The sequence below is a fragment of the Puma concolor genome, chromosome E1 (genome assembly GCF_028749965.1).
Source record: "Puma concolor isolate L17-30 chromosome E1, mPumCon1.1.hap2, whole genome shotgun sequence".
NCBI lineage: Eukaryota > Metazoa > Chordata > Mammalia > Carnivora > Felidae > Puma > Puma concolor.
Genome location: NC_141680.1, coordinates 36,318,103 through 36,338,736, shown reverse-complemented (window position 1 = coordinate 36,338,736; position 20,634 = coordinate 36,318,103). Strand labels below are relative to the sequence as shown.

General features: G+C 42.0%; 1 protein-coding gene across 6 annotated transcripts in view; it reads right to left on the bottom strand.

Moving 5' to 3' along the window:
- Positions 1-437: 437 nt before the first annotated feature.
- The window catches only part of SPAG9 (sperm associated antigen 9), a 134,073-nt gene continuing 113,876 nt past the window's right edge, over positions 438-20,634 (bottom strand). For 4 of the 6 annotated variants that reach the window (XM_086686951.1, XM_086686954.1, XM_086686956.1 and 1 more), the window contains 11 exons: positions 20,310-20,505; positions 18,778-18,903; positions 17,434-17,514; positions 16,411-16,478; positions 14,052-14,200; positions 12,382-12,553; positions 10,387-10,500; positions 8,709-8,747; positions 7,583-7,759; positions 5,708-5,857; positions 438-4,030 (listed from right to left, as the gene is read on the bottom strand). In XM_086686951.1, coding sequence (XP_086543077.1) covers positions 3,915-4,030; positions 5,708-5,857; positions 7,583-7,759; positions 8,709-8,747; positions 10,387-10,500; positions 12,382-12,553; positions 14,052-14,200; positions 16,411-16,478; positions 17,434-17,514; positions 18,778-18,903; positions 20,310-20,505 — 1,388 coding nt within the window. In that variant the 3' untranslated portion in view covers positions 438-3,914. The remainder of the gene's footprint in view (positions 4,031-5,707; positions 5,858-7,582; positions 7,760-8,708; positions 8,748-10,386; positions 10,501-12,381; positions 12,554-14,051; positions 14,201-16,410; positions 16,479-17,433; positions 17,515-18,777; positions 18,904-20,309; positions 20,506-20,634) is intronic. The other 2 variants (XM_086686952.1, XM_086686953.1) reach the window with 1 other exon arrangement.

Here is a 20,634-nt window from a genome sequence, read left to right as displayed (position 1 = left end):
TGCACTGAATGTGGGTTCACATCGTGCTACCACATGATTAGTTTTATAATCATCCTTCCTTCCAGAGTCTCTCCCAAGCAAATGGGTCACAAGTAAGCACACTGTATTATTAACATCTACATTACAGCCTGCCTCTCGTTACTGAGTCAACCTGGCAAATGGTATGCCTTGTATCATGTGTGGGTTGTTACTCAGCACGCCCACATTTCTAGAAAGCCCTATTGTCTATTACTCACATCTCATTTGAACATGTGAGCCGAGCAGACATGTTCTTCCTGCATTCCCCACTGCTCACCTTCAGTCAGTGTCAAAGGGTGACAGTCCTCACCCTCAGAAATGCCCTGTGTGATGGGGGGAGATGATTAGACTGTTGAATAAAAACCAAGTCCAGACCCCTAGGAAAGGCAAAAACAAAACAAAATACACTGGACCTCATACGTGTTTCATATACATATTTATATATATTTCATGTACAAAGTTACATTCCGAACCCCAGGGATTCCATAATAGAAATAAATACCGAAATAACTACATTGCTAAGTGAGCTTTTTGCTCATAGAAATGAAGCCTCAGCCTCTAAGAGACAACAAGTGGGACACTCTAGAACCCATTTCTCAGATTATAGAGGCCAGTAAAAGTCTGGATAAAATGTCTAGGACAAAAAAACAAATTCAGAACATAAAATGGTTAAAATATATTCAAATATATTGAGAAATGTACGACAAAATTAATAATAAAAACTTAATTTTTTAAGAGAAAGAAGAAGACATTTAGTGTTACAAAACAGCGTCACCCTGTTAGAAAAGCACTGATGATTTCCACATTTAATTCTCTCTTCTCTACTCTTCCCATGTTACAAACGGGGGCCAAATGAGTCCCTTTCTCAACATGATCAATTAAGAAGAGCCCTAAATCTGGTGGAGTCCTTTGGTAACGGTCATAATACTCACAAGGAAATAAATATTCAGTTCCACAGCATTTGCAAGAAAGACGCACATTCTTTAGGACAGTTAATATTATGAGACAATTGTTTTGCTTTGTTTTGTTACTAAGGCAGCCTATGTTAAAGGGTCTATTCTCAAATGTAGTAAGACCTTTACAAGAAATGAACAATACAGCAACTGAGAGAATGTATTTTCATCTTTTCTATGCAAACACACTTCATTTGAAAAGTTATGTGCTGCATACTTTGTGCTCAAAATGTTTTACACTCTCAACAAGCTGCATCTATTAAGATATCCCTTCCTGTTTAAAAAATGTAGATCCACACAGGTTGGAGACAAACACTCTCAAAATGGTGTAGTTCTTCAAGAACATTCTCCCTTTGCCTCCCAGGGATTTTAACCTGCATTTCATAGTAAGCATCGGGTTGGGGTATGTGATACTGACATTTGTGTAGATTAGCAATGGTCGAGCGTCGGCAACTTCTCATGGTTCAACCTCATACATAACCCACGCATAACAAAATGAGAAAATTCTCGGGTATCCCTTATTTCTTCCAACAGGGGCAATACATGTATTTTTTACATGGAGAGACCAACCCGAGGTATTCGAGCCTCTTCTCTACCCTCGAGTTGGAAGCTATAGGCAGTGTGCACCAACGCTTCCCTGCTCGCAAGAAGCTTACATTTTGGTTCTTACCAAAGTGAATGTTACCACCTTGACCAAAGTGAACGTTACAAGAATATAAACCTATTGTTGGGGAAAGGGAGGGGGAGGGGAGTAAAGTGATCTGCAGAAGATACTTAAACGATATTACAATTATATAAGGACAAGCCCTTAAAACAAATTGTACAAGCATTTCTGTACTCTCTCTAGTCCCTGATGTTAATGAACAGGGCCACAGATAATCTGACGGCTTTAGATAAAATAGCTACACCCCTACACTAAAGCCAGTAAGAACAATTAGAACCACTGTAACATGTACACATTTTTCATCTTTTAACTCCTGATTTCCTAAATTACATTTGATCACACAAACGTGTACAAACTGAACAGCAAGTGGGGTCTGACTCTGGGATGTTTATTTCTTGGGATTAAAATTCCCAAACACTTTGGTGTCTCCTGTTTGTGAAATTATACAACAATTCCTCCCCACAAATGTTGTAACGACGTGGGGATTTTTTTAGGTAGTGCCCAAAGTGGCTCATATTTAAAATAAAAATATAGCTGAACGCTATGAAAAGGGGGCCTAAGTTTTGGTGCCTTGAAAAAGTGACTAAGTATCTCGAGCAAAAAAATCAGCCTTTCACCGCAGCTTTTGCCAAAGGGGGTTCCTTTCTCCTGACCATCTGAGGTGGCCACCGCTTCATCGTGTACACGATGTGCTCACAGACACATCGTGGCCCAGTGGATTCAAAGGCTGCCTCCGGCTCATTAAATCCCACGTATTTATCAATTAGCTGAATCACGCAGATGCTTGAGGACAGCGGCACGCTTTTTACAAATACCTCTGCGTGGCAGCTCAGAAACAACCAACAGCCGGTGCTTCAGACCACTTACACAGTCTGAGTCCTGTGTTTGCTTACTTTTCCTTCAAGCACTCCTTCTGAGGATCGGGGGCCCTTATTCAACAGGTTTATATTTTTAAAATAACACTTAAATTTCTATTTAGCTTTGCTTAAAGAAATGGTAAATCACTCATTTTTTCAAGAAGCTCGAGAGGGGGAGAACTGCAGCGTGATGGTCTTTAAAAACTTATTAAACAAGAAAACCCGTGAAACCCGGACTCAGCTTTTGAAATGGGTGTCATGAGTAAAAAGATAAACATGTCAACTCTCACTTTACGGTATCTTGGCCTTGTCTTCTTCCCCTTCATCGCCTTCCTCTTTGCTGGTGGCATTTTCATCTCAAAAGGGCACAAAAGCTTCAAGGTGTCACTTACGTACAAAATATCAAGTGCTAGTTGTTCTGTAGTTCTACACAGAACCAGAGAAAATACTGTTTCTAATCAAATCCCTCCTTCAGTTCACAGGCCACTGTATCACGGCTGCTGCTTTACTCTTGTGAACCGGCAAGAGCAGTCCCAGCACCACTGGTGAACAGGTGAATGTTTTACCTGGAGAAACCTTCACCAACCACCACCATCCATTGATACAGGAACCCAAAACACAATTTCCTTAAAGACAAATCCTCCCACTGCTGAAGCGATCTTCTGAGCCGTATCAACGATAACCCTTTCCGACATGTCAGTATGAAAACGAGGGAGACTAGTCTCAGAAAGAATCATCATCACAATATCCAGAGAGCAGGCCTCATAAACTGTAGAGCTCTAATAAGTCAGAAACAGGAATCTTTTATTTAAATAGTGTAGTCTTAATTTCTTCAATATAAAACCCCCCCCCCATCTGATGAAAACAAGGTTTTATATACCATATATAAACAAGATTTGTCAGATTCGAAAGTGAAAGTAATTTACAATTAGCTTTTAGCCCCCTGGGACACTTAGAGACCTCCTGATAATCCACCTGATACTAGTTTGTGTCAGTTTTATAATACACGGGGAAGACTATAATTGTACCAAATGGTATAGTTCCACTTATCAAGTGTTCCCATGGATTCCATTATTAGCGACAGCTCAAAAGTGACCCCATCAAACGAAGTGAGTGACATCAGCTGTGGCAGAGTGAACCACATCTGGATTGCTTCCTAGAATTCAGTTTGCAGAGAGTAAACATTCTTTGATTTGTTCATAACGTACTGAAATCGCCTGGAACACTGGTGCAGTAAAACAGCTAGTTCCTGTATTGTTACGGGAAGGACAGGTCTTGTGATAGAAAGTTAACAGGAAAAAAAAATGCTCACACATTATGTGGTGAAACTGATTTCACAAAGAGAGCATTAAATTAAGGGGAAAGGGAAAATAAACCATGCAGAAGAGACAGCTTCCCTGTCTCCACCGGTTTCCTATGTGCTCACTCATTGCCATACAGCACTTGCCACACTATCAGGTGACTCCTTTCTGCTTTGGCGACAGAAGGTTCAAGTGGAAGATCCTCTCCAAGAAGTTCTGATTCTCCACCTTCATCACCTGGGGGGCGATAAGGAGACTCGGGTTAGGTGGAGCATGGAACACGCAAGCCCATGTACAGGTCTGTGAACAGTGTGCACAAAATCCGGCTGACTCCCCTTCCAGAGCACACAGTACAAGAAATACCCTGGGTCAGAACCTTCACTCGCCCAACTTCTAAAAAGGCGAATTCATTTCAGACCACAAGGATAAAAGTGAGTTCACTATACTACATTGGAAACTGACCCCAATACGTCTGCACGCTGACATTAACAGAAATGAGGAGAAGCCAAGAAGTCAAAGCCATCCAACCCTCTGTCGATCCAAAGGGACAGGGTCTACTCTCATTTATTTCAAACTGAGAAGTGAGACTAGATGGGACTATAAATGTGAAAGCGTGGAGATAGCGCCCACACACCAAACTAGCTACATCCAAGCAACCCCTGCTTGTCGTCAGTGACAGTAAAGCTCTCCAATCAGAGACAACCCATAAGAGCACACAGAAACAGAAACTGTTTCACATACTCCTAGCAGTAGGAGACAGCAGATTCGCCACTCACTGTACTGAGATACTGAGTTTTTGGGTTTTTTTCTGTTTTTAAGATTTTATTTTTAAGCAATCTCTACACCCAACATGGGGCTCGAGCTCGCAGCCCTGAGATCAAGAGTCGCACGCTCTACCGACTGAGCCAGCTGGGTGCCCCGACACTGAGCTTCTTCAACCCATGATTGTCAAGTTTAGGACAGGTAGTGAGCAGACAGTATGGTGATGAAGAAATGAGACTGAAGTCACAGACAGGCTATAGGTTCTCCCAGAAATAGCTAAGTGAACTCGAGAAATGAGGTCCTGATCAAAGACACTGCTCTCCAAGGCCCCGTGCAAGCAAACCATACTCCTCTCTCCAAAGGTGCATCATCAGGGGGCGCCTGGGGGGCTCGGTTGGTTAAGCGCCTGACTTCAGCTCAGGTCACGATCTCACGGTTTCTGAGTTCAAGCCCCGAGTCAGGCTCTGAGCTGACAGCGGAGGGCCTGGAGCCCGCTTCCGATTCTGTGTCTCCCTCCTTCTCTGACCCTCCCTTACTCACGCTCTGTCTCTCTCTCAAAAATAAACAAACATGTAAAGAAAATAAAAAAAACAAAAACAAAAGCAAAGGTGCATCAGCGGTGTTGCTGCAGCCGAGCAGGGCTATTCTAACCAGCTGAACAACTGGTCTCATGGCACAGGCTCTTTGGCGGAACCCTCGCTACTTCTGGCCTCAGGGGCCAAGACACACCGCCCACCTGCTGTAGTTCTGTCACGTGTCTCCCCTGAACGTCAGCGGGGCAAAGAAAACATCGCTACCATGAGCTGGGAACAGGGACAGCGGAAAAGCACCTCAAGGTTTGCATGTTTCTCTGCAGGCCAGACTCTCCTTTACCCACCTCCTTCCACAGCAAGGTCAAACTGTGTGCTGGGGCATGCTTTAAAAGGCTCAAGACACAATCTAAGAACGTAAAAACTCTGGTCTGGTTTTTACATTTAAAAACGTTATGCTAGGGGTGCCTGGGTGGCTCAGCCAGTTAAGTGTTCAATTGTGGACTTTGGCTCAGGCCATGCTCTCGTGGTTGGAGAGTCTGAGCCCCGTGTCAGGCTCCGTGCTGGCAGCACGGGGTTACAGAACACCATGGAAACCGAGCTCCCAGAACCAACGACTTACCCATTCGGAAGTCAATGTAGCCCTCTCCTCCGCTGATGACGAGCATAGACTTCAAGGGCGTCTGGCTGCCAGGCTCCTGTGCAGATGGCCCTGCTCTGTCACCTGTTAGATCTGTGCCACCACTGCCACTTTGTGGACTGACGACTTGACCTATTTGTGACAGAAAAGAAGTGACTATTACTTATCACGGACTGGGGTGGGGGAAGGCTCATTTTCTCTGAATATTTTCAGAAAGTTGAATAAAAAGGTAAATATATTGTGATACAACCAAAGTATTGGGAATGCCAGAAGCCTCTATGTGATCAGAAAACACCTATAAGAGTCATAAGAACCCAATTTGAAAATCTAAGTAGAGCCATTTTGCGCCAAAGCAGGAATGGATCCAAATCCATTATGAGACCTGTGTATGGCCAGGCAGGTCTTAGCTGCCTGCTTCAGAGTATTACAATCTACATTGTTTGATCTGAGGGGTTACAGAAAAGGTACATGTGAATTTGTGTAAGACACTGGAAAAGGTCTTCAACTTAAGTGCTATGAGTTTGGATATTCATAATTAATATTTCAAATATTTCAAATCCATGGTTTTCCTCTCATATTTAAGAAAAATACATCTTATTTGTAATTTAGATTAGGCAAATAAATTACTAGTACATGTGCCATTTACTCTAAAGTTTAAGTTGTAAGGTCGAATCTTTGAGCATGAAATGGGACAGAAACCCTAGGGGGAAAACTTCCAGGCGTGGGTCCTGCTTGCAGGTGGTCAGTCACATCAGTTTAGTATCGTCAGTGGACAGAACATTTGTCACCGGATATCACCACTACGCCTCTCACCTACATGGTGCTTTATAGTTCTAGGGCACTTTCATTAATTTTCACCACAAGTGAGGTCAGCAGAGCAGAGATCAGTCACATCCACTTAGGAAATGAGGACCAGAGGAGCACCTGGGGGGCTCAGTTGGTTGAGGGTCCGATTTCGGCTCAGGTCACGATCTCCTTGTTTGTGAGTTCGAGCCCCACGTTGGACTCTGTGCTGACAGCTCAGAGCCTGGAGCCTGCTTCAGATTCTGTGTCTCCCTCTTTCTCTGCCCATCCCCTGCTTATGCTTTGTCTTTCTCTCTCTCTCAAAAAGAAATAACATTAAAAAAATTCTTAAAAAAGGGGGCGCCTGGGTGGCTCAGTCGGTTAAGCGATGGACTTCGGCCCAGGTCATGATCTCACAGTTCGTGAGTTGGAGCCCCATGTCAGGCTCTGTGCTGACAGCTCAGAGCCTGGAGCCTGCTTCTGATTCTGTGTCTCCCCCTCTCTCTTCCCCTCCTCTGCTCACGCTCCATGTCTGTCTCTCAATAATAAATAAACGTTAAAAAAAAAAAAGTTAAAAAAAAAAAAAGGAAATGAGGACCAGTCACAGAGGTTAAGTGACCTGCTCAAGAGAACTACGTGAGCAGCAAGGCAGGGACCCCTAGCCTGCTGCTCTTTGCCACAATAGTGCTACAGGCACCCGAATGTGTTCTCCATCCCTTCCTGTACACAATTCTGATGACAGGGGCTTCCTTCTAGCCATCTCCTTTATTCGGCCAGGACCATTTCTGGAACCCTGCGGTGACAAAATAGTACCACTGCTTTTCAAAAGCAAGCACGTCTCTTACATAAAAATCAACAAGTTCGTCTTGGGGGAGAGAGGAGAGATTCCAAAGCAATTTCATTCAAATATCCCTATAGTGCTTTATTCATTATAAAAAACCTCCAATTATACAACTTTTCATATAATATATTGGAATTATCTGTAATACCAGTACTTAGCATTAGACTAGATAGTGGACCAAGGGATAGAAGAGATGATTACATGCAACTTCTCGACAGAATAATCTAACCCACCTGGGACTGCCACAAAGAATTTCACTGCGTCCCGGTGCCCGTGGAAGCAAAGCTGGGCATGTGCCATTGAACAATAGGGTATAAATGTCCCTGGAGTCACTTTATCGCTGTTTTCATCACCATATACGCGGATTACACTTCCAGGACGATTTCCTGGTGCTCCTGAGGTTTTATTTGCTGCAACAGAAAAACCAAATACCAAATATTTCCCCCTAGGAAACGGTGATGATGCAGGATGTTACTGGTTAATCCTTATGATATTATCTAAAAGCTACAGCCAGTTGAGATAAAAACAAGGGCAGCAATGCCAACTCAAGACAAAGCTGGGAAAAAAAAGATAATATAGCATGCTAGTTATTTTTAAGTACCTCAGTAAATGGAGTAGGGGATTTTGCCAGTCTAGCAATAACTAAGCTTACTTTTTAAACATATCTATTAATTAAAAAAAAAAAAAAAGGCAACATTTAAAAAAAACCCAGATTTGAATCTTAGGGATGTCTATTTTATGTTGTTGTTGTTTTTTTAATCCCCATTTTAGAAGACTAACCAGTTACACCGTTTAAAGTAAATTTGTATATTTTTCAATAAAAATTTCATAGTCTACCTTCTGATTTTTCTCCCCTGTGGTAAGAATATCTCTCTTGGGGGGGTGGGGGGTGGGTGGTAAAAAGCTGTGTTTAAAGGATCCAGCCACGACAATAAGGTGGCTTTTATTTATACCAGACTGGTGGTTTGCTGCATTATTTTAGAACAACCAGACTCACAAAACATCCCCATTCCATGGGCCAGTAAGTGAATGAAAGAAACATGGCTGGTAACAAGAGTAAACAATGGAGATTAATGACAGTTTTAAGAGATGTTTCGTGTTTTTACTGGAAGGAAAACAAAGTCCGAAAGAAAGTTCAGCTGCAACAAAAGATGATAAATACACTAAGCCGCTGAGCAGTAGTTTGGTGGCCGTGTAACAAATATTAAAAAACAAAACGGACAGGACACCTGCTGCGATGCAGTGACTGCGAGTGGATGGCATTTAAGAACATTCAAGAGGGCATCTAGAGCCAGAGGACAGCCTCCCAGTGGCCATCAGAAGCCAGGAAGAAGAGCTGGGTTCAGGATCTGCACTTACCCCTCAGCCCCAGTAAGCGTCCCTGGTGGAGGATTACGGCTACAGTGAGAGAGGAGGAAAGGGACATGGAGAGGCGCACGGCAGGGGACAACACCACCATGAGCCTCCACTCTCGCGGCTTCTCTTCCAGCTGCCAGCTTGGCACTCCAAGCCCCTAACTACACTAACAAAGTCCAGCTTGGTATAATACCAACATGAAAAGTTCTTACCAAAGCCTCTGTAGAATATCTCTGCTCAAAAAGGACAATTTGATTTACTGGGAGTTTGCTTTTCTTAATTATAAAGCAATTTCAAAGAACAACTTAACAGAGAGCACTTTCTAAATGCTATTATTTCCCCTTTTCCTTTAAGAAATCCTGTTCAAGCGGCACCTGGGTGGCTCAGCCGATTGAACGTCCAACTTTGACAGCTCAGGTCACGATCTCATGGTTCGTGGGTTCAAGCCCTGCACTGGGCTTGCTGCTGTCAGCATAGAGCCTGCTTCAGATGCTCTGTTCCCCACCCCTCTCTGCCCCTCCCCTGCTCACTCTCTCTCTCAAAACTAAAACTAAATAAACATTTAAAACAAAGAAGAAGAAATCTTGTTCAAATGGCTTTGCTAAAATGGAACTCTCTTTTACAAAGAACTGAAATGAACTCATGTAGGTTTATAAGTAATTACAGAAAAGACTGCTGGGATTAAGAATTTAGATTCTTCAGAGGCATGTGTATGGCTCAGTCGGTTAAGTGGCCGACTCTTCAGCTCAGGTCATGATCTTGCATTCTGTAACGATGGTGCAGAGCTTGCTTGGGATTCTGTCTCCCTCTCTCTCTGCCCCTCCCCCTCTTGCTCTCTATCTCTCTCTCTCTCAAAATAAGTAAAAAGAAACAAAAAAGAAAAAGAAAACAAAAAAGAATTAAGGTTCTTCAAAAGCTCCAGATAGACCACCTTCCACACCTCCTGTCTGCCCCCTGAAGAAAGGTAGGGAAATTCTGGGATGTTAGTGTGTGGACTTAGGGCACTTGTTTTCAAAACATTCCCTGCCCATGAATTCTGTAACACAAAAATGCTCACTGGATGAATAATCAATGTAATGGAACATAATATGAAAAACATACAATGTATATACTTTGTTCACAAAAGTAACAATAATGAAACATAATCTAAAAAACATACAATGTACATTTTGTTCACACCATTTACACATACAGGAGAGAAGGCTTGTCTCCAGCATAAGTGCTTGCTTGCTGACCTTAGAAACTTCCCACAACATTTTCTAAACCTCAAATAAACCGAGTAGAAGTAAAGTAACAGCTGGAGAGATGAAACACCAGAATGATTCTAGGCACTGGTTCCGGATATCGATGTATTAACACTGGAAGAAAGCCGGACTCGAACCTTCTTCTAAAGGAGGAAATAGGACTGGGATTCCTGAATTGAGAAAAGGAGCTTCTTGCAATGCAACGCGTATAGTTACAAATGTTGGTCCCGATGCAGGGACACTGATATTCGCTACAGTTTATAAGTTTTGTATAAGTCACGAAAGGACAATAGTTAGGTCTTTGTCACCGGCTTGATTTTCTGAATTACCACAGATTTGCCAATGCCAAAACCATTCCTTCTGCCTGAATTCTGGACACAACTACCTCCTGCAACTCTTCTGTCTGTACTGTGGCATTCAGCTAAAAATATACTTACTTTCTGTCAATGGGATGGAGATAATGACACCATTTCCTGTCCCCACCCACAAACGATTGCAAGACACCATAAGAGCTGTGATCCTCACAAACGAGAAGCCCAGTTTTCCAGTACCTGTAGAGCAGGGGGGAAATTTTTTATTGAGAAACTAGAGCAAATGATGTTTTCGGTTCCAAGTCCCTCACAGAATGGCTAGATTAACACAAGAGACGGGAATGTCGACCAGAGCCGGTTGGATGTTTCCTGAAGGTGCACATCAAAGCACATTTTCAATGGGCTTTACAACACCTGTCTGATAATTCACGGTTAATGAAAAAAGAAAATTCGAAAAGTGGCTGACATCACATTACCATCCAGAAAGAAAATTCTGTTGATCAGGAGGTAGGACACAAGATTTAATTAGGGAGCTGCAAAATCCAAACTCCAAACCAAACCCAAAATAAAACAAAACACAGTGGGGCACCTGGGTGGCTCAGTCGGTTAAGCAATCAACTCTTGACTTTGGCTCGGGTCACATCTAACAGTTCGTGAATTGGAGCCCCACATTGGGCTCTGTGCTGACAGTGCAGAGCCTGCTTGGGATTCTGTCTCCCTTTCTGCCCCCCCCCCCCCCCCCCCCCCCGCTCAATATCTCTTTCTCAGAATAAGTAAAAATAAACTTTAAAAAAAAATTAATAAAACAAAAAACAACTCAACAAAAACAGAGTTTGCTAGATTGGAAAATCAAATGTCCTTTGTTTTTATAAGCTGTAAGAGTTCTGCTTTGCCTTAAATTTCCTTGCAGAGATAAAAACAATCTTAGTCAAAACGTGTATTCTTTCCTTGTTTACATACTTCAATTCTGCAGCAGTTTAGAAATTTTAGGTACCACAGACACATAATGTAGGGAGATGGGATGTATTTTTCATTTGAAGGGAATTTCTACAACTGATCTTATTTTCTGAGACTTGAAAGAGTAACTCATAAATAGGTAATAATACATTGAAGACAAATAGCATTTAGTCACTCACAGGATCTACTTATAGGAACCGAGAACATGATCACAGAGTGTTAGAAGTTACAAGGAGCCTTAACGACCATTCAGTCTAAGCTAGAGATCTTTAACCTATAGTCATAGTATACCCTGAAACTGGCTTGTGTTTATGACATTCTTAACCATCACAGAGTGCTAAATTAGGCTACAGCAGGGAACAAGCCAGCAATGGTCCCTGCCTTTCATGGGCTTATGGTCTTTGGGGGAGAGAGACAATGAACAAGAATCAAATAGTAAATAGTATTGGTGCAACCACAATAATGATAATCCCATGAAGAAAAAGTAGGAAGAGGACCTTAAATCAAATTAGAAGATCAGGAAAGGTCTGTCCTGGATGTGACATGTATGCTATGACCTGAAAGCCAAGTAAAAAGGGGCCAAAAAGAACTTCTCAGGCACAGTATAATAGCACACGTGGGGGACCTGAAATGGGCAAGAACTTGGTGAGCTTGAGAGTGGTCCAGGCCATGGGACCAGTTCTTCGTGGTGGTGTCACAAAACATCACCTCATCTAAAGGCAAGAATATTCTGGAAGTGGCTGGCATTACATAAGTATGTCATGGTGGTCTTTGCACATTGGTTACTACGCAGAGAACAGACTGGAGTGGAAACACAGAGACCGGTTAGGAGGTTCATGGATATCCAGGGGGGTAAGGAAGACAGCCTGGCCTACAGGGATGTGATGGTAGAGATAAAGAAGTAACTGATTTAAGGTATTTTTGGAGGCAGACTTGACCAGCTCCCAGTGATGGATTAGGTGTGGGGAACAGAGAGGAGTCAAAAATGATCCCAAGTTTCTGTCAAGGACCACGGAGCACATGGGGCATCTGCCTGGCATGTCCAGTGATAATGGCTCACTAGTCCTGAGGCAACTTATTCATTGGCTCTACCTAGCATCTGAGACCATTTAAAAATAAAACATTTTCTCCAACCGATAAAGATAGAATGCTTTGGAAGCTTACCTAACATTTTGCTTACATAAGGCTCAATGTCCACATCCTGTAGGTGTTGATAAGTATGTGCATGATAGAGACGGAGCGTGGAATCCAAACGAATGGAGACCCACACTCCGTCCCCCACCCACGCAAGCTGCCGCACCTGGCTCTCCTTCCTGGGGTGCGCGTCAAATGATTTCTAGGAAAGATTGTTCAATCACAATGTTACTTTGATTATGTAAGAGTTCGTGTTTAAAAACTGAGTTAATTTACACAACAATTTGACAGACTGAATATTTTAAAAGAGGAGCCTAAATAGCATTTACTAAATAAATGTGATTACTCTTACATACACACTTTTCTTACTCCAGACTACAAAACAAAACAAAGAACAAACAACGGGTGCTAGATTTCAGCACTGTGTAGGGATCAACTTGCGAAAGGAATACTGGCATATCCAGACTCTGTAACAAGTCCAACAAAAAGGCTGAATTTGATCTCAGGATTTTGTATTGTCGTAAAGCAAAGCATGAAGAACCTATTTATAATTAAACAAAAAGGAACCTACAATGCTGCCTGTGCGTGTGTATACCTGCATGGAGGAAACGGATTTGGGGGTAAAGAAACCCACCAAGTGATTAACTTTGGGACTTCTAGGGAACAGAATGGGATTGGGAACAAAGGAATAAGGACTTTGACCTTAAAATTTTCCTGTTTTCCTTTTTTAAAAATTATTAGAGGGGCGCCTGGGTGGCGCAGTCAGTTAAGCGTCCGACTTCAGCCAGGTCACGATCTCGCGGTCCGTGAGTTCGAGCCCTGCGTCAGGCTCTGGGCTGATGGCTCAGAGCCTGGAGCCTGTTTCCGATTCTGTGTCTCCCTCTCTCTCTGCCCCTCCCCCGTTCATGCTCTGTCTCTCTCTGTCCCAAAAATAAATAAACGTTGAAAAAAAAAATTAAAAAAAAAAAAAATTATTAGAATGAATTTACGTATTGTGGCCAAACTTGTAAGAAAGCAATGCTGAGAGGTTTTTATTTTCACAACAAATTCCCACTGCAATCTTATTTCTCAGTCTAGGACACATAGAGAGGGGTCTGCCTGCATACATGTGGGGCAGCGGAGCCTGGAGAAGCCTCGTCCCAAACAACCCACACAAAATTAAACCTATCAAGAACCCTGTGTCCAAATCATACACATATGTATCCATAGATATTCAGACTCAGTCGGCTGAGCAGCCAACTTCGGCTCAGGTCGTGATCTCATGGTTTGTGGGTTCAAGCCCTGTTTCAGGCTCTGTGCTGACAGCTCAGAGCCTGGAGCCCGCTTCAGATTCCGTGTCTCCCCCTCTCTCTGTCCCTCCCCTGCTCATGCTCTGTCTCTCTCTCTCTCAAAAATAAATAGAAACATTAAAAAAAATTAAAATTAAAAAATTAAAATTAAAAAATAAAAATGAAAAAAATTCATGCGTGCATCCTCCTTCCTAAAAAAACAAAACAAACCACTTCCCACTACAGTCGTAAGTGGCAAGAGAGATGAAGTAACACAGAAAGCTAAGGTGTCGTCCAATATCATCACTCAAGTGTCCTAAAACACACAGACTCAGAAAACAGTTTCTGAAGAATCTAAAAATAATTAGAGTCTTAGCGTCTCCAGAAAATACGAATTCAGTAAGTACCGGAAGCATGCATGGGTTCACTTACCTCTATTTTCATAGCCTTTGGCTGAACCACATAGATTTTGTTCCTGTAGCCACACCAGACTTTGTCATGGACCACAGTCATGCACCGAATAGAATGGTGAGGCCGTCCAAGGTCCAACAGGTGGTAGTTTGACAAATCCCACTGCCCATCTTTAAAACAAGAAATGGATTATTAGTTAATGCACATCACCTTTTCCTCAATTTTAACACAAGAAACATTTTATTTGCGTGAATTGATAAATTTATTGATGAAGCACCGCAAAATACCATGTAGTCACTTTATCTTTTCTTTGCAGAGACGGACTCTCATTCTGTCTACTGCAAAGTTGGGAAAGAGATGTCACAGGTCATCTGGTCCCATGAGCCACCTGGTGCCTGGATCTCCACACTAACAACAGCAGTGATGGGATAAATCAGCAGTAAGTTATCTGCTTATAATAATAGTTTCAGAATTAGAATGGAATAATTATTATTCCATATTATTCCACTAAGAATTAGTATAATTCTTTGGATAATATCTCTCTCACCGACTTGCATTTTGATGTTTCTTGGGTAGATGTTAAGGACAACTTGTTGCTAACACTTTAGGAATTACGCGCATAGTCATTTTAGTGATGACAGAAATACAAATGGGAATCAACCACTGTAAGCTTGCTTTGTAGACCTTGCTTGAACTATTTCAGTGAAAGAAAACATACTGCCTCACAAAGCAGCTGCTGCATTTTGCAAAAGCTATGAATTGTCTGAAAAAATATTCCCCATGCCTGACTAGCTCAAGTCTGCCTCCTTGTATATAATCACCCATTAGTTTGTAGTTTTGCCCAATGGAAATAGAATAATCCAGTCCCACTTTTTTGTTACTGCCCTATGTTTTCTCCTCTCAAAATTAATCATTCTTGGCATGTGCTCTGTACACATCCCAGTTTACAGACCCTTCATCCTAACTCTGCCTTGTCCGTGTTCCTTTAACATGTTGTTTGTCCACCAGAGTGGGGCAGGATTATCACCAGCCCTGTCCTGCACATGGATTTCTATGAGGCTTAATATGTTCAGTAACTCAGGGGCATCTGGGTGGCTCAGTCAGTTAAGTGTCCAACTCTTGGTTTCAACTCAGGTCCTGATCTCACGGTTTTTGAGTTCAAGCCCCACATCAGGCTCTGCATTGGCAGCTTGGAGGTTGCTTGGAATTCTCTCCCTCCCTCCCTCTCTCTCTGCCCCTCCCCCACTTGTGCTCTGTCTCTCAAAATGAATAAATAAACTAAAAAATAAAAAGATGTTTAGTAACTCACACTGAGTTTGTGGTCAACCGTTAGGTACTTTTCATTCTTCAGACATGTTGCCCCCCTTTTTACTCTTCTGAACCCCAATGCAGAACTTTATATTTAAACATATTACATCATGTATTTTGTCTGTTTTCTTAATATAATTTTGGATTCAGCCTGCCAAAACATTTACTACCACTACCACATTTTTTCTAAGCTTTCGTACTTATTAGCTGACTGTGGCGTGAATAAAAGCCTCTGTGCCTCCACTTTCCTCACCTATGAGGATGACAACAGGACCCTCCTCAGAAGTTGCTGTGAGGATTAAGCTCACACAAAGTCTACAAGGGTCGGAACAACGTAAAACTGAGCACCCTCACTCTCTGACTATACGGAGTCATTAACCAGCAATCTCTAGGGACCGGTTACAAAGACACCCAAACATCATCTACCCCACATTTTCCCAAGCCCAGAAAGATAGGAGACTTTGGGAAAAGCCCTGCTAAAATCTGAATTCAGTGTATCTATGTTTATAGAATATTCTCCTGCTCTAGCAATCTAATTTCTACCTAGAAAATGAATGATCATTTTGGCTGATACATGTACCAAGGAGTTAGGAAGTATCGCAGGCTCAATTCCCTATTTTCTTTAACTTAAGGCAGGTTTCTGGACCTCCACCAGCCCCTGTCTGCTGATGACAGATATACTGGTTGTAAAAAGAGGAAGGATATAAATAACATGACATGAAAATGATTACACCATATCCAATTAACAACTTAAAAACTTTCCAAATCTAAGTGGTCGTAAATTAGTGTTTAAAATATTGAAAAAGAGAAAGCATTTCCTCTCCCTAAACTTCTCCTAATTAAGTATACTAACGAGAAACAGGTGCCTCCGTATCACATTATGCAAGAGCACCTTGAAACGATAAACTATATGCACGCACATATCTACTAAAGTCATACACTGTTAGCACTCAGTTTAAACCCTTACTCTTTCTCCTATTAAGTATCATTTCTTTAAAACAGAGCTAATCTGCTAGAAAATGCTTTTGCAAAGCAACAGATTAGTGCACACTCTATATTCGTAACAACTCACCAGCTCCTCTGTGAAAGATTGCGAGGGTGCCGTCAGCCAGGGCCACTAACACAATCCCTTTCACATGTCTGCAAACAGGAAACGGGGTTTCAGAGCGCTCCATGTGGGAATGTGGGAGGTGCCACATGCTACTGAGCTAGAAGTTCAGAGGCTCTCAGAGGGCCAACCCATGATAGACAAGGAGCTTACACCAGAACCCAAATAATACACTCTTTTCTATTTTTAAGTAATTTCTACACCCAACGTGGGGCTCAAACTCACAACCCCGAGACCAACAGATTGAGAAAGTCTTGCTATGAAAATGTCAGCTGAACTAAATAAACAGCCTGTGTGGTGACTCAGTGGTTTTACTTTCTGGCCCAAGCTTCTCTCACTGCAAAAGGTCCACAGACCAGAGACAGACTCCTTGAGTGGACTTTGGAGTTTTTGATAGTCAACATATGGAAACAGACTAGTGAATCAATGCCCCAATCAACATATTCACAAAGTACAAAGTATAAAAAGTATCCTAAAACAAACATAAATAGGTTCCAGAGTACTAAAGAGCTCACACTATGGTGAGGAATCAACCTGGCAAGTGTCACTTAAAGCTCTACTTAAGAACTATTTTACTTTCGGGGCACCTGGGTGGCTCAGTCGGTTGAGCATCTGACTTCGGCTCAGGTCATGATCTCGCAGTTCGTGAGTTTGAGCCCCACGTCGGGCTCTGTGCTGACAGCTCAGAGCCTGGACCCTGCTTCAGATTCTGTGTCCCCCTCTCTGTCCGCCCCACCCCTGATTGTGCTCCGTCTCTCTCTGTCTTTCAAAAATGAATAAACATTAAAAAAAAAAAAAAAAGGACTATTTTACTTTCTAGTAAGAGTCTGAATCTCATTCGTCTTCTCTGACTCCATGAAGAGGGTTTAAAAAAAAATCTGGATACTGACTTAATCGTGAAGCACATGTCAGCTTTAATAGGCTTAAAAGATAGTTTATATCAAAATACATATTTGTAAAAGGAAGAATTTCTAAAATAAAACTTACACAATACTGAGAATCGAATCTTTAAGTTTAATGGAATGGAGGCATCCTCTCCACTGGGCTACAGAAGAGTGCACATACAGACTGCAAGATCAAAATCAAGACTGGTAAGGCACAGAGAACATCAAGTCGCTGCTTACATCTCACAATGACCACAAAGTCCCTTTAGGAGGAAAGAAGAATTACCACAAAAATCTTAGGAAATAACAAACAGCGAGAGTCTAATGCAGAGAAATCAGCTGCTTGAGCAAACAGAAACACAGAAGAATGAAAAGCCAGAACCAGAATAACACATGATCGGTTAGTTTCAGGTTACAACATACTTCAGGATCCTTGGCTAACCTCCTTTTTAAAAAATTACCTTACTTTTCTACCACACGGAACTATAACTGTCTGATAACAGTCTGGTTTATTACATCAGAGAGTGGCAAGCTATGCCCCGCAGGCCAAATCTAGCCCTTCATCTGCCTCAGTACAGTGTGCAAGATAAAAATGGTCTTTACATTTTAAACAGTTGGGAAAAAAAAATCAAAAGAGTATTTTATGACATCTGAGACATGTGAAACTCAACCTTCAGTGTCCGTGAAGTGTAACTGAAACACAGTCACACTCATCTACTTATGCACGGTCACGGCCATGGCTGTTTCTGTGCCACCACAGTGGAGTTGAGAAGTTGCTACAGAGATTATATGGCCACAAAGCCTAACGTATTTCTTATCTGATCCTTCATAGAAAAGTTTGCTGTCCCTCCATCTTGTAGTATTAGACCCCTATGGAAAAGACGCACTAGTGACCTTGCTTGACCTGCAGGAAAGCACAATTTTCTGAATCTCCGCACAGCACTAGAATGTGAATAAGCTATGTAATGTTAGTTATCTCCTAGGCTTTGAGACAGGGATCTGTCCTGGTTTTTGTAGTAACTCTACCAAGTGGTTATGTTTGGAACTGGGCCTTCCCCCAGCCAGAAAGATTCATTTAATCACTGGTACTTCTTGAATACACTCTAGCTATATAAACCTTCTGTGCATCAATAATTCTGTCTCTGTGCTGTCCAGGATCTTCTATTTCTGGATCACCCAGATTTTAAAGTTTTATTTACCTCTTCCTCCAAGAGAATTATATAAAGAGAACATTCTATGACAAAGAACTATATGATTTACCATTCATACGCAGCGCAAGTCCAGTTTATGAGGTAGCTGGAACATCATCGCAAAATCTGCATGTACTTGAGTTCTCTGCATATTTCGTTGTACGCCGACGTACCACATTTTACTTACTTATCTTCTGATTCCAAAAGCAAGAGTCAAAAACTAAAGATACTTCAATATTAAAAGAGCCAGCACCTACCAGCCGTTCTGAGCTCCAAGCCACATAGTTGGTAAAAGGCTACTCATTTTCTGGGCTTCTTCTCTTACCAGGTCTTGTTCATTTGGCAATACTGACATCTGATCTTTATACGCATCTGAGTCATTACTGGGAAAGGTGGGGAAAGGCAAAAGATTGCAGTAAGCTTAGCTAGTTTCCAGAGACTGAACACTTCTATATTTTAGTTTAACACTTGGAAAAAATAAAATCAAACACTAGACTTCCAGAAAAGCCAAATTTAAGTGCTTATAATAAGTATTTCAATAGTTATACCAGAAGTAACATTAACATACTAGAGAGGACCAAGGTGCACATAAGGGAGTTAAGACACAGTAATGAAATATAGCAGTTAATATCCAGACTATAATTATGGCTCTCCTTTACGGTTCTTTTGAATTTTATAAGTTTTTTCTTGGGGCGGGGGGGGGGGGGGCGGGAAGCAGAGGAAAGGATGGTTTGTTTAAAAATCATATACACACACAAAGGAATGAGTATAAAGAATTTTCTAAAATAAAGTATTAAGTTAAAACATGCTTGCATTCTCTCCCAAGACCTTCTTTCTTTTGGATTGTCAGAATATTTTTAGAAAAAGATAACTGAGCTATCAAATCCAAAACATACCTGCTAATTCTAAAAAGATGAGTTTATTCTTAAATTAACAAATGTTAATAGGCCCTTGACTGTTCTATAAGCTAAGAGGAAGACTATTAAATTGTAAAAAGAATCACATTTAAATGTATCCCCATCAGCTTTCTATAAAGGCCTAGAGAAGGCAGAAAATAAAATTAAAGAATTCACTAAATGGGCCGGTATTATCAAACACTTTAAAGGAAGGAAGAGCTGTTTGGGGCGCCTGGATGGCTCAGTTGATTAAGCATCCGACTTCGGCTCAGGTCATGATCTCACGGTCCATGAGTTCAAGCCCTGCGTCGGGCTCTGCGATGACAGCTCAAAGCCTGGAGCCTGCTTCGGATTCTGTATCTCCTCCTCCCTCTGCCCCTCTCATGCGTATGCTCTGTCTCTCTCTGTCTCCCAATAATAAATAAACATTAAAAAAAGTTAAAAAATAAAAAGGAAGAGCTGTTTGCCAGAAAACAAACTTTACAAAAGTCATCCAAGCCGACATGGGAAATCCAAACTGCCAATTTTGTAGATAACTAGGGTTGAAGTAAGAGGAGGACTGGACGGAAAATGGCACAATCACAGTTTGAATGGAAATGAGAAAAGAAATCATATGAGAGGAGAAAATGGCCAGGAAGATTTTGACCAGGTAAGACTTTTTTTTTTAAGTTGTTAGAATAGAGAACACATTGAAGGGGGGCAAGGAGGGAGTGGAAATCCAGAGCGAATGCAGCGGAAGGGTAAGTGGAGACACAGACACACTGGGAACGCATAATGACACCACAGTCTGCCACGATCCCATTAGCGGGAATCCCGTGGCTGCTTGAGAGGATTCTGGTTCCTTTTACATAAACACTTATCTGGTTTCCTGAGTTGCCGACCCATCCATATACCTTGACTGATACACAGGCGAGAGGTCCTCTGGGATTTGAACCCCCAGGGGGTCTGTGAAGACATGCTCTGTGTAGACGCCGGGCTGGGAGGCGTCCGCGGTGTCTTCAGCTGTCCCTGCATTGCCTTCTGTGGCCTCCGTAGCTTCTTCTGCCGTTGGAACATTCTCATCAACCTCACTATTTTCTGCTTCCTTTTCTACAAAATAAATAACACATGCTAGCCATTCGGAATTTGAGCTTTCCTCCCAATAGTTTCCCCACACAAAACACCCCCGTAGAATTCCACTCCACCGACCCCGTCCTCCTCCACTGTATCATGAGATAC